We start from the raw sequence: 13,659 nt of genomic DNA, 5'->3' as shown, positions 1-13,659 counted from the left end.
TGTTAAAATTAGATTTTGGAGTGTAACTACGCAGAACTAATTCTGTTATGTTTTACCTGTCAGTTACAAAGCATGCTATTGGACTAGCAGAGGCAACATACATATATGGCATTAGAAGATGCACATGTAAAAATTGAGATTAGGTCACCACGTCTTTGTGTAGTCCAGTAATTTTGGCCATTCGTTGACGTCAAAACCCCGATAGAATCAACTGGCATCCAAGGATCCTTTCTGAAATGCCAAACATTTATCCTTCTGGAAGCCCAAAAAAACCATATTTTTTATTTTTATTTATTTCTCTTGAGTTCTTCATTTGTACAAGACATATCTTCAGGTATCTTGGTGGGGAAAAGGACAAGATATTGGATCTTGACTCATTCTTCTCAACTAATGCCAATTTGTGATGTTGGAGACAAGGGTATGGGTTCTACTCTATGAAAATTCTCAAATTGAACTAATCAAATATTAGTTCATTAGATGCAGATTTGAGTTTAACGAGCAGAAGCTATTAACTCTATTTGGTTAATTACCTCATGATCAGATGCACGTATCTATCAATTTGTGACAGCTCTCAAGATACGAAGCACTTCAAGTACTGGAGGAAATCCTTGCATTCTCAGCGAGTCCCATGGAAACTCACTACTTTACACAAATTTGGTGAATCCTTTATGTTTTTGTAATATCCTGCGATTTGTTAAATGAAGTCTTTGAGAAATCGCTACTGCTCTTTCAAACATGCTTGAATAACATATACAAGTATGGGAATGCTGAAATCAAAATTGCTCAAGCCTTGGGCCTACTAAGGCCGAGTCGATCTGCAAGTATTTTTCTAGAATGCTAATAAAACTGTTAATAATTCCAATCTAGGGCCGCTGTTAACAGCTATTCAACCGGAAAATAAGAACAATAACTCTTTAAGATATTAAATTATTGGATTTGTCGTTCTAATGGCAAACAACCCAACTTTTTAAGGAAAATTTGTCAAGAAAATAGATACTAAGTTTATGATAAAAGTGCAAAAGGGCCCCTAACAAGCGGATGAATAATAAATCACCACCCTCACCGCCTTGCTTCTAAAGCTCATCAAATAGGCCCTGGACTTTTCTAGCTAATTTTCAGACTTCTTTTAAAGACATAACAAACAACCTGCTTAGCCTTCACATGACATTGAGTGTCATGCCCCTTTTTGTAGGTGAAAGGGCATAACAAGCAACCTGCTTCACATTTTAGATTAGAAAAGTTTGAAGAAAAAAATGCAAACCGGCGCTTATCTTTGGCAACTATGACAGATGCACGCTCAACTTTTGAAGGCTACTAAAAAGGCCCTCATGTTTTAATCACATGAAATTCCATGCACTAATATGGTTAATGACAAAAATGCCCTTATTTAAATTAAGAAACTTTTTATAAGGACCGAAGTGGAACTCAAAAAAAATGAAAAGACTTAAAAGGACATTTCTTTTTCAGTAATTTCAAAAATATTTATTTTTTTCTTTTGGTGGTGCATGCAACTCTGCTTCTGAACTTGCAAAACCTAGCTGGACAAGAGGACCCGACAAGGAGGGGCAATAGTCACCCTCTCTATCAGGCCTCTCTCTCTTGTTTTGACTAGAGATCGGCCCCCGCCCTCTCCTCAGATGTAAAATTTTCAAAAATTTTATATGTGAATTTCAAAAAATTTAGTTTAACATATATAAAAATTTTTGAAAATTTTTATTTTGGCCCCTATTGTAATTGTAAAACTATAGTTCAACCAAAACTCCTGGCTCCCCTCTCGGCCACAGCGGAGAGGGTGACGGTCGCCTCTCCCATCAACGACCCTTTTAAATTTTGTTGCTTGGGTTGGTAGCTATAAATCTTTTGTTTAGATGTCTGGGATTTCTTTGTCCAGCGTGGTTGCACCAACTTGGTTTCAAAATGTAATAACATGAACTGGAAAGGTTGCTTGAAGCTGCAGGTAAAAGCTCAACAAAGCCAATCATCACGAGCTTCTTGCTTGCCAGTATTTTGAGCGAGATGTTTATGATTGTTTTTCAGAACCTACTCCTTAAAGCAAACAATGAGATTTCACAATTTTCGAAATAATTTGGAGGCTTCTCCTTTTCTAATCGTTTGTTCTTCCATATGTTGAGTTGTTTCTGATTTCTACTCTTTCTTTGCAGTGCTCCAGTGAAGAGTTAGATGATGTTGCTCTGAATCCCATAGTATTGGTCATGGCTGGAAGAGTCCACAATTTCATATGGTTCTGCATTAGATGCTACAAAAATGTTTTGGTCTGCAATATTACCTAGAAAAAGCCAGTTTGAGGCTGCTGCAAAGATGAGGGCTGGAAAGGGGAAGACTGATTCTGGAGGAGATCTTAGTTTGCATTGTTTAATTGGGATTCCTGAATACGACCAGAATGTGGATGTTTCTACAAATTCGACAAAAATAATTGTAGGTGCAGACAGTGAAAAGTCAGTCACCCAACCCTTCATGGTAAGAACCTACGTCGATACCTCAAGATACCGCCCATGCGAAGTTTCAACTTGCACGTTAGTGGTAGAATCAAAAGGGAGAACTGTCGCCTGCCAGCCCCTACACGATCTTGTTGAACCAACCCCATTGGGAATTGCTGTCCTTCAAAAAGTTGAAATTGTTATAGGGTGCAAAAGAGGAGCGGCCATTTGTAATTGTTTCAAGTTAGAAAGGAAATTTAGTGTACAAAATTACTCTTCACAACTAAAATTATTTCAAAGAAGACTTACAAGAACAAGAATCGATGCCGGCGTCGCCGTAGTCGACCCCCGTTATCCTGCCGCAGGCCGAGGGTCGACTTTACCCTCATAGAACAGCAAAGCCGTCGATATCGAGGGTTGTCTGTCGACCTTCCGCTGTGCAGGGGACGAAGGACGCTGTCCTGCCATCGACCCTCGTCTAGTCTCAACCTCTTAGGAGTTTGGAGGCGTTTGTTCACCATAGAGAGGGATTTAGGGGGAAATAAGCAGCCTCCAGGGTCGAACTTTCTCCTCGAACTTTGCGCATTAAAGACACAAAACAAGTAAACAAATTTTCATGCTGAAGTGCATTTGTGTCCATGTCGTGGGGGTGCATACAGGTGGGAATTTTACTTGCCGAATACCCTGAAATTCATTTCCTGGTTAATAAATGCCCCGTTGAGCATTTTTTCATAAGTATAGTGGAAGACTCTTGACACTGTACACATTGAAGAACCATGATATTTGCATTTGATCGTTGCTGCTTAATTTAATTGACTTGCAGCTTTATTTCAAACGGCACACACCCATAATTAACTTGAAGTAATCACCTAGCATCACATAACGCATAATGAAAACAATCTTCAGATCATATGACTCAAGTGACACCAAGTATCTATTGCATTTTTCGTCTACAAGCTTCCATAATAAAAACACAGACATGTTTTATCCTTACTGGTTGGTTTTTGCCCTGTTGTAGCCGGTTATCTCTCGCTTTCTGTCTTTTTTAGATAGAGGCGCATTCAGGGGCCTTGAATTCATAGAGTTTATAAGCAGATCACTGGATCAAGTTCTTACTGAAATCCCAGAGTTTCTTTGCCAGCTCCGGGTCTCTCGCATGGTAGCTTGGTGTTGCTTCATTGGAATCACAGTAGTACTTACCACTTATACCTCTGACTTGGGGACTCAGTGCAACATAACATGTGGTTGCTGCTCCCTGTAAACCATTCATTGTAAGGTAAAACTTGAGAACAAAATGTTTTAGGCAGGAGATGAATGAAATGACGTTCCACAAGCAACTAAGAAATGCAACTGTACCTGCTGGACATTTTTCAGCGCAAAACCACTGACAACTTGTGCTAAGCCTGCAATACAAATTCAAAATTCACTCACCTTGAAGCAAGTTAACAGGTTGAACTTTCAACTATTCCCAATGGGGTGCTGGAAAGTAGTCACAAGTGACAACAATTATGATAATGCATCGTATCATTCTCCTAGCCCCATATACTTCATGGTGAACATACAGTACGACCTGGAGGAGTGTAAGTGGGTTGAGCTAACTGAACCGAAAAATGACAAACCAAACCATTTACACGTCACATTCAAGGAACATCTAACCTCGGGTACATCCTATATGTGCCCATTCTTCAGCGGACCAGTCACCAGACACATTTTCGGGACTGACACAAAGATCTAAATATTGTAGTCGCATCTACCAGAAATCAGACTCATTATACAGCTGAACCCATTCACACCAATGTAAAAATTCATCGTATTGCTTCCTATGATGTGCCCACTCTTCAGCGGACCAGTCACCAGACACATTTTCGGGACTGACACAAAGATCTAAATATTGTAGTCGCATCTACCAGAAATCAGACTCATTATACAGCTGAACCCATTCACACCAATGTAAAAATTCATCGTATTGCTTCCTACGACACGTTTTGTTGGCATGTTGAGTCACCAGGTAATATTATGTAGCCTCTGTATTTGCTCTGTGTCGCTTATTGTCCTGTATCGACCTGTATCATTGGATAAACAGTTGTCCCATACTTTTATCGTGTGCTACATTACATTGAACACTCATTTTTAAGTTTCTCGATCAATAGCATTAGTGATTAACCACCCACAGGGGCTTTTCCAGCCCAAGGTATCATTTTAAGCCCCATTCCCTGCAGGTTTAGGGGTAAGGGGTAATTTTCTCAAAATATTAACAACTATTTGCAAAGGAAACAATGAGTAGAGGCACAGAAAATATCATGCTTGGTGAGATGTACCTTCTCCTGTTTTACCACATGATAAGCATACTAACTGAACAAATATTAGTAGCAGAAAACTCACTGTTCACAATACTATGGTACCGCAAAAGGTTGGTGGCAATTGATCCAGGATGTAGTGAATTAACAGTTATCTGCACCCCTTCTTCCTGTTTCAAACAAGGAGAACTAGTTGAAAGTTCTGTCGTGAAGACCAATCCAAATAAGAAAACATGAACAAATATTCTTGTGGATGAGAGATCTTGGGATATTACCACCATCAAGTTACACTTCTCAGGTATTGATTGACAACTAAGATACGACAAGATAAAGTGATATGCTATTTCACATGAAGGACAAGAGACTAGATAAAAATGCTTCAAGCACTTGAATTCTCTCTTTTCCAATTTAAGACCAAGCAACGACAGTTCAGGAAACAAGCAAAAGAGCAGAGTCGATTTTCTTTTTGGCTGTTTCTGGGATAATCAAGAAATATGAACATTGGGAAATAAGAAGAGAAAAGGATCTGATAACCAACAATGACCTGATTCAGTTCCAAGCTATCTGTAGAAAGCAGATATTGTTTTGTAGGGCATAGAATGTGTTTTTGGAAATTGAAACAATTTATTAACTTCTTTCTGACTCCAAAAGTTTTACTTAGTCTTCCACCGGCCATGTTATGTCTACTGAAATCATTTTAGGGTTAGTGAAAGTCTGAAAATGCTACATCTAGAAGGATATTATTTGTAAACGTTATATTTTGAACATGGTTCGATTTTATTCTGTTACAAGTCTTCCTGTGCTTCAGATAACATTATCATTGTTTGTTTTATATAGCTGTAATTCTTCCTGTGTTTCAGAAAGCACCATTATGGATTTGATTTGCTTTATATATTATAAGTATGATATCGCACACAATATAACTTTTCTAGCAGCCTCTTGTTCACCCCTCAATTCCTTTTCAACATGTCATGGTTGACTTTTTACTGCTGCAAGTTTTCCCGTGTTTTTAGAAATCATTACCATGGATCTGTCATGTTTTAGATATTATAAATATGCTACTGCACTTGATAAAAGGGGGCTAACTTTTCTATCAGTCTGTTGTTGGACTCTTCCTTTTCAACATATCATAGTTTGATTTTCTACTGCTACGAGTCTTCCCATGTTTTAGAAAGCACTATCATGGATCTGATTTGTTTGATATATTACAAGTACGTGATTTATATATTAAAGTATGACAATCCATTTGATGAGTACGGGCTAACTTCTCTAGCAGTCTCTTGTTCATCACTTTGTTCCTTTTGAATGATTATGGGCAGTATCTCAATTCGGAATTATAGTCTGTTTCAGCATAAAATTGATTAATATTGTTGTCATATCTATATTTAGCATACCATATATGCACGCCTCCATGTCCTTCCTTGTCTATCACCAATTAGAGATCGCCTAATTAAGCACTTCAACCGAAGATTTTGCAAATTTTAATGTTCATAAAGGACTAACACTGATAACTACAACAACCATAATTTCAGTTCATTGCAGTTTTGTTTTTTCATTGTTAAATATTTTATGGCAAATCTAGTAATTGGACTAATGAATCAACAAGTACTCGTGTATATTTCCTTATCAGAGTCAATAATCACACATGGATGTCATGAATTTTATATTTTCACAAAGTTCAACTAGTTCTCATCAAATTCATGTGGCCAATGCCCTCAAAACAAGGATTTTTGCAATGCAGCAAAGTTCAGTTAAAGTCCCATACGTTTCTGTGCCCTCTTGCTCTTGCCCATAATGCCATATGTGGCATGGATTAATAAATTGAATGACATTTTAAGGTTCAACATGATGCATAAATCTCTTCAACAACAGAAAGCAAAAAATTTAGAATTAGCTTTCTAGACAATTTAGGAGATTTTATAAACATCAGTTGCTTAAGCGGCAGACAAGGAAATCTATTAGGATACTTGTCTTTCTAACGATCCATCCATCAGCAATTTACAGATTATCTCCTTTCATAACAGTCCCAATTCATAACAATAGACCGTTCTTTCCTCTTAAGACTCCTTCATTTCATTACAAGAGGTACTTACTTCACACTGACACCATGAGTCATTCCTCTCAAATAATGCTCATAAGGATAATTTATACTGCAAAACAGACACTGGTTCGGGCATTTCTCAACCTTTAACATAAAAATGAATCTGATATACTAAAGGGTTTAAGCATCACAAATCATACTCCAACCATGATATTTGCATTGTAGTCAGTTTTTGTACTGCAAAATACTGGGAGGACCTAACATAATCTTGGGAGGAAAAATTCCTACGAAATGCTCATGAGACGTGTCCACCTAGAACCAGTACTAACCTCAACACTCAGAGTTATTATCTTAATTGACACACAGTTCGCCACGTGTCAGAACATTCAAGAGCTTATTCTGTCAGAAAGTATCACTAAAATACCTTCCAGAGGCACTAAATCATTTTTTTTTTCTTTTGTTGCCTGAGTGACAGGCAAGATAGATTGTTGATTTTATGCCAACCTACCGTCCAAATTTCAGTAACTTCTAACCTTTCACTCTATTTGCAACAATACGAGGAACTAATGCTTTTACTTTATATCACAAGTTGAGACCTAAAAGATTCCACATGCATTTGTAAAAAATAAAATAAAAAAGACAATAAGTTCAACAACGAAGTTTTTATTGTCTTCATTGCATGACACACTTGAGGAGCAAACACCTTTAGATGCCTAGAAAGCTCATTCGCGTGCAATATATTTGCCAGCTTTGATTGACCATATGCACCAAAGCTTCCGTACCTACATATTTAAAAGCATTAGGGAAAAAGAAACCAAATGAGAGAAAACTTTGATCACTTTCTTCTTCTAAAAGTCCATGAGAAATCAATGAAAGGATCATCCAAATTTTATATAGTCATATATCAACTGGACTATGTTCTCTTGGTTATTGGGACAATTAACTCTGTCGAAAGAAGCAGCACCAATTGGTAGAAATCAACCAAAATATACAAATGTCAGAACTTACCCTGATTTGTCATTTATTTTGTCAAATCGAATCCCCTCTTTGTAGGCAAATTTGTGTGCCTCAGAAGAAACATTGACAATCCTTCCTTCTATATTACTTTCACGAGCTGTATTTTTCATTTTCTCCAACAAAAGATCTGTCAAAAGGAAATGGCCTGGAAAGAGCACATAAAAGCCACTTAGCTAGATTCTCACTTAGCAAACGGTACCCACACTTTTCCTATTTCACGGCATAGAAGTGATGCAAAAGACGTAATGGTGGGAAATACAAAATAAAATCAAGTGCTTCCTTTATCCCATGCACCTTGAATTGAGTGCTATACGATATAGATAATTATGATAACCACCATGGCACCATCAAAAAAATGTCAAACAACTGTGAAGACATTGTTTGAATCAGAATTAGCATTTTATAAATTTTAAGTTTAAGCATATTATAATACATATGCTCCATCATAACAAACACAAAAACCAGTACAAAATGTCCTTAAAGATAGTTTAAGCCATAACTTATTTGTCACAATGCAATAACGTACGTCGCACCCTAAGCACACCCTCAAGAAAGGCTGACACCATTTCTTTTGTATTGGAGTCTTATAAGCAAGACATACCTATATGATTTGTTGCAAACTGCAGTTCAATTCCATCCTGGGAGAGAATAAACGGAGTCGCCATAACTCCTGCATTGTTACTTCATCCATGCACTAAATAAGTGATAGAATTATAAAGTTCAATATTTCTATATGAAAAATAAAACTATACATAAAAAGTATTGCTGTGTACATGAGAATATTCAATGGAAGATTGAGTGAACAATATTCAGATGCAAACTTCTTTATAGATGTCTTGGAGGTAAGGTCTAGCTCCATGACATCAACTTTAGCAGTTGGGTTGTCCTTGATGATTGCGTCTTTAACATCTCTACCAGCATTCACGTTCCTGACTGCCATAAATACATGTACACCTCTCAAAGCAAGAACTCGAGCTGTTTCAGTACCAATGCCACTTGATGCACCTGCAAATACAAAACCAGAATGGGCTGCATAGGGGCCAATTGGAGCACACCAATAACACTAGAATTTGACAACTGGCTTGCATTTGAACTTGCTCAGGAAATTTGAAATACAATTATTGGATAAAATAACTGCCAGAAATGTGTGTCAAACAAGATATTTTGCCTCTAATTTTGATGGTACATCTATGTCCAATGGAGAAGGCGTTACCTTGTAACGCAAAAGATTTTTTTTCTTGGCTTCCTATCATTTGCTTGTTGTAACTCACGTTTTGTCCTTATTTTCTTTTATACTTGTTTCATGAAAACCAGAGGTTTCGGCTCGTAGATACTTGTGTTGTTGGCCATCCGTATCATGATTGACAACCATGTCCAATAATTCAAAATTTCAAACTAAGGTTACAGAGTGACGGTTGTTTGGCCTAGGGATAGTTCGTGCACATTTCCTTGTAACCATTTATGACACCAATGGTTGTTTTCATTCCCTTACCGGATCTGGATGGAGCTTCCTATCGCTACTGCTGTCCTAAACCACTCCACCAGGAAGCAGTTGTCTATCATTCCCAGAAACCAAAGCACATTTACATATTGTAAACGCCTCCTACTGAAAATTTTAAACATGATTTGTTCAAACAAGTGGAAAATAACCTCCATTTCAAGGCTACATCCTACCTTCACATGAAACTAGAGGTATATTCACTAACTTCACCAAAAAGAATTCTGAAGTTATTTTATATACGTTCAAGTTTCAACATACACGTCGTAGCATGACCATGTCAGGTTATTGAATTCCTCTCTCGCCTAATTGTGGCTTCTGGTAGATATTATCGCCCCTAATATATATATCCTTCTACCAAAAACGGGTTTTCGTACATTACGTTTGATATTCATAGGCTACCAAGTTCATCTACAAGTGATAGAAGTGTTCCAGTAGAAAGTTCCTAAGTGAGCGAAAGTGGAAAGGAAGTATCTACTATCGACCACTGTTTCAGGTCATTCGACACCATCCATAAACTGTCGATATATTCAGACTTGAGGGAAATGCAACATTAATAGAACTAAATATGTGATAGGAGAAAAAGCAATATCCACCACGGGGCCATATTCAAAGTTCTTCATATCTAACACTTTCTCTCGTCAAAAAATGTATAGGATGGTACCTAAACAGAAAAATACGAAAATGAAGCAAAGACTGATCTGGCACAAGTAATACTTCGACCTGCCAGACCTAAGTTGACAACCTCAAAGTATGAGCAGGAAATCCGACCCTCTCTACTGTTAAAATCAAGTATACAAACAAATACCAAATACAGGTCGCTACTTGGGGTAATGGTGAAGTAAACTGAAAAAAATGATTCAAATTCGAGGCCGTATCAGGTTTGTTGATTTTTCTAGAGAGACAGTGATAATGAGGGGCTCATGACCACAAAAATCACGATCACCACCTTAGTTCCTCTAAACCAAACTCAAAACACCAGCAAGGGTGAAACAAAAGCACAAAGAGATGGGCACCCACCTGTCACAATAGCAAAGAGACCACTCCCATCTAGACCATGCGTAACTTCCTCGGCTGTCGAACGTGCAGAGAACCCAGAAGGCCCCTTCCAACCCAAAAACCAAACCATCTTTCACCTTGCCGTCTCTAACAATCAGACATGCGATGAACAACCTGTCCTATCTTTGCAACAAAATCCTATCCGATGAACAACCTGTCCTATCTTTGCAACAAAATCCTATCCGATGAACAACCTGTCCTATCTTTGCAACAAAATCCTCTCTGTGCCGTTCGCCTTCCTCGGACCATATGATTTTATGTGTGACAGAAAAGGAAAGTTTCTTTACTTTTTGCTTCCTTGCCTCACCAGAAGGACCAAAGCGGGTTACACGTCAGGAGGATACTGTCGAGTAATAATGGCTCCCTTCCGGGGTAACGGGGACGGACGTCACGGACCACTCTATCACCGCGCTAATAATCTTCTCAGCACTCCCCAAAAAAGAACTTCACTGTCATTTTTCCTGTAATGATTCTTTTAGCACCGAAAGAACCAAACCTTTTTTTTAAAGTTTGTAATATGCTTATAAAAAATACATTTAACCGTTAGTTCTCAGGCTGTTGCTCCATCAAATTTAACCATAATTTGGCATGGGTGTTAAAGCATCAAACGCACAAAAACATCCCACTGACACCCTCACTTTCTTCCATCCACAACTTCTCTAACACTGAACTTCCTAACAGTTTACGCTTCAACAGGTTCGAGATCTTACAGTGTTACGGATTCTTCTTGCATTTTCTGTTTAATTTAAAAGCTTCTATAAATTAGTAAACAATATGATAAGTACAGTTAGAATGACACAAGAATCCATATTGTTGTTTTAGAAACTTGGTTTGTTCTGGTTTAAAGGTTACGTGTAGCATTGATGCACCTTGGTCACACGATGATGGCAGGCAAGAGGCTGAGAATCGTATAAACCATAGTTTTAAGCATATAGTGGAACCGTGGCTATTTGCTGAAACTTACAAATGACAGTGCCTTGGTCACACTAAACAATAGTTTTAAGCATATAGTGGATTCTATATATAGTGGAACCGTGGCTATTTGCAGAAACTTATAAATGATAGTGCGTTGGTCACACTATTGAGAGTATTTTTAAGTTCGGAAGTACCTATGAATGCACTCGTAATAGTATCGCCAATGGCTATAAGCATGTGTCATAGATAACCGTTATAAATTGTCATTCTCGTTATCCGATTGCACCTCAATCATTTTTCCCATTTCTGGTAGTTGGCTTTAGACAATGTCCACACCATTCCTTTCGGAATCACGTTATTGATGTATGCTTGACAGCATTGGACCTGGAATCCCTTGTGTGTGGGACTCCTAGAGCAATCAAACACCAAAATTCACTTCCATGTAAAAAAAAAAAAAATTGAGATCCTCTATGGTCAAAAGTTCAGATTCAAAGTTGGATAGGATGGTGTTTTTTCCTTTGAATCCTCAAATATAAGATTCCCAATGACCTCAAATCACCTGGCATTTCATTCTCGCAAACAAACACACCCCTTCATGCATATCTATACAAAACACTCGCAGAGCTAACAAAGAGTGCTTCGCACAAAGCATTTGCAACTTTGAATGCACCGACAAAGCCCTGAGTAGGCAGGGACAAGCAGTCCTTGGAGGTCTTGATCCTGAAAAAGAAAAAAGAAAACGTTGTAAGACTAATAATTTCTTTGGAGGTAGAGCCCTATGGCACCACTTGTAGTAGACACCGGCGAGGAACTCTTGAAGTTGGCATAGGATCTCGACAGCTCCATCATCTTTCCGTTGCTTTCCGAGCTAAACAGATAAGCCCGTTAGGTGGCATTTGAATGACACCCTCAAAAACTTAGTTTTGGCAAAACTTGGTTTTGCTAAAACTTGGTTTTTTAACGAGTTTTCAAAACCTGATTAGTCTGTTTAGATAAGGCAAAAGCCAAGTTTTCACTTTTCAAAACCTAGTTTTTGTTTGGATGACAAAACCAGAGTTTTTGAGGATACTTGTAGGAAAAAAAAAATTCACGATCTGAAAAATGAATAATGGTATAACTAAGGTTCGGCAAGCCTATTCCCGTTGCATCTTAACATTCATTTCAATTTTAAATAACACATGTTAAAAACATCAGGTGCACAAACGAGAAACAATCCTATTTTAGTAGCGAATCGAATAACTTACCATCTCAGTCATCTTAATCAACATTGTCAAAATTATATCACCAAACTATGAAGGTAACATCCATGCAACTACATAATATCATTTAAGTTACCAACTGGTGTTGCCACAAGATATAAACCAGATTCCAATGAATCTTGCATGCAAGATGAAAAATAGATGACCAAAGCTCAAAGAAACCTTAATTTTTTTTTTCACCTTGTTTAGCAACTGTGCCTTTAAAAGATACGCACATCCTTTTCTTGTCACTAGGTAACACATTTTATGAATACTGTTGTTGCCTGAAATTGCTGCTCGAGTGATAATTAACTACGTTTCAGGAGTCATTTCGACTTCCCCAACAAACTGACCAACACCACGAACATGTGACTTCCCAAAAGTTGGATCAAAACTACAAAGCCCAGCGGTTTTTAACACTACTACTATGATAACCATGACTTGCTCGCAACAAATATCAATATCACGATCTCCCGTCCAAACAAACCTCACCTTACCAAACTAAAATTTGGATGAAAAATGCTAAACTCGATCCAAAAATATACCAAACCATTTTGTATGAAAAATGCGCGAATTTTTGTAGGCTTTTATATATGCATATGAAAACCGATGTAAAACACATCAAACAATGTTTTTTCACAAACTGTTTGAATCTTTGTGGGATTTATGTGCGTGTGTATATATATATATATACATTTGTTTATTTATTTGTTTGTATTTATATATATTTTTCTATATATCCGTATCTACATTTTTCTAAATTGCACACCCATAACTGGGTTATGTAACCCAGACCCAAACCCATTACGGCATGACAAGAAATTAAAAGCTTTTGCAGGAGAATCAGCATCGTAACATGACATTCTCCTCTCTACTGTAGATGAAAACGCACATGGAACTCAAAACCACTGGTTGAAGGAAAGGTTGAGAAGAATTGAGTACCCACAAGCTGACACCAAGCTTGGATCAGGCAGGCATGGCATGGAGAAGAACTCTGGGCAGCGCCGTCCAGATGAATCCCACTGTAAGGAAGAGATGGGTCCGCCGCAAATGGGACGTGGAGATCTCCAAACGATGAGCCAGAGTGCATTTGGAAAGGAAAATAAGAAAAAGGAAAATAAAAGGTGGTAAGAGAGAGAGAATGGGTAGAAAGAGA

At 37.8% G+C, this 13,659-nt stretch overlaps 1 protein-coding gene across 1 annotated transcript; it reads right to left on the bottom strand.

The window, feature by feature from the left end:
• Nucleotides 1–3,318: 3,318 nt before the first annotated feature.
• LOC116253006 (short-chain dehydrogenase TIC 32, chloroplastic-like) lies at nucleotides 3,319–10,767 on the bottom strand. The gene is made up of 8 exons (XM_031627692.2): nucleotides 10,312–10,767; nucleotides 8,567–8,798; nucleotides 8,395–8,474; nucleotides 7,785–7,938; nucleotides 7,480–7,558; nucleotides 4,821–4,905; nucleotides 3,795–3,841; nucleotides 3,319–3,693 (listed from the first exon to the last, which is right to left on the bottom strand). The coding sequence occupies exons 1-8, from the start codon at nucleotides 10,418–10,420 to the stop codon at nucleotides 3,535–3,537; spliced, it is 945 nt and encodes a 314-aa protein (XP_031483552.1). The 5' UTR covers nucleotides 10,421–10,767; the 3' UTR covers nucleotides 3,319–3,534.
• Between the last annotated feature and the right edge of the window lie 2,892 nt (nucleotides 10,768–13,659).

This window comes from Nymphaea colorata, chromosome 4, assembly GCF_008831285.2.
Source record: "Nymphaea colorata isolate Beijing-Zhang1983 chromosome 4, ASM883128v2, whole genome shotgun sequence".
Classification (NCBI taxonomy): Eukaryota; Viridiplantae; Streptophyta; class Magnoliopsida; order Nymphaeales; family Nymphaeaceae; genus Nymphaea; species Nymphaea colorata.
Note: the sequence above shows the minus strand (reverse complement) of the source record. Positions and strands in the feature narration are given on the sequence as shown.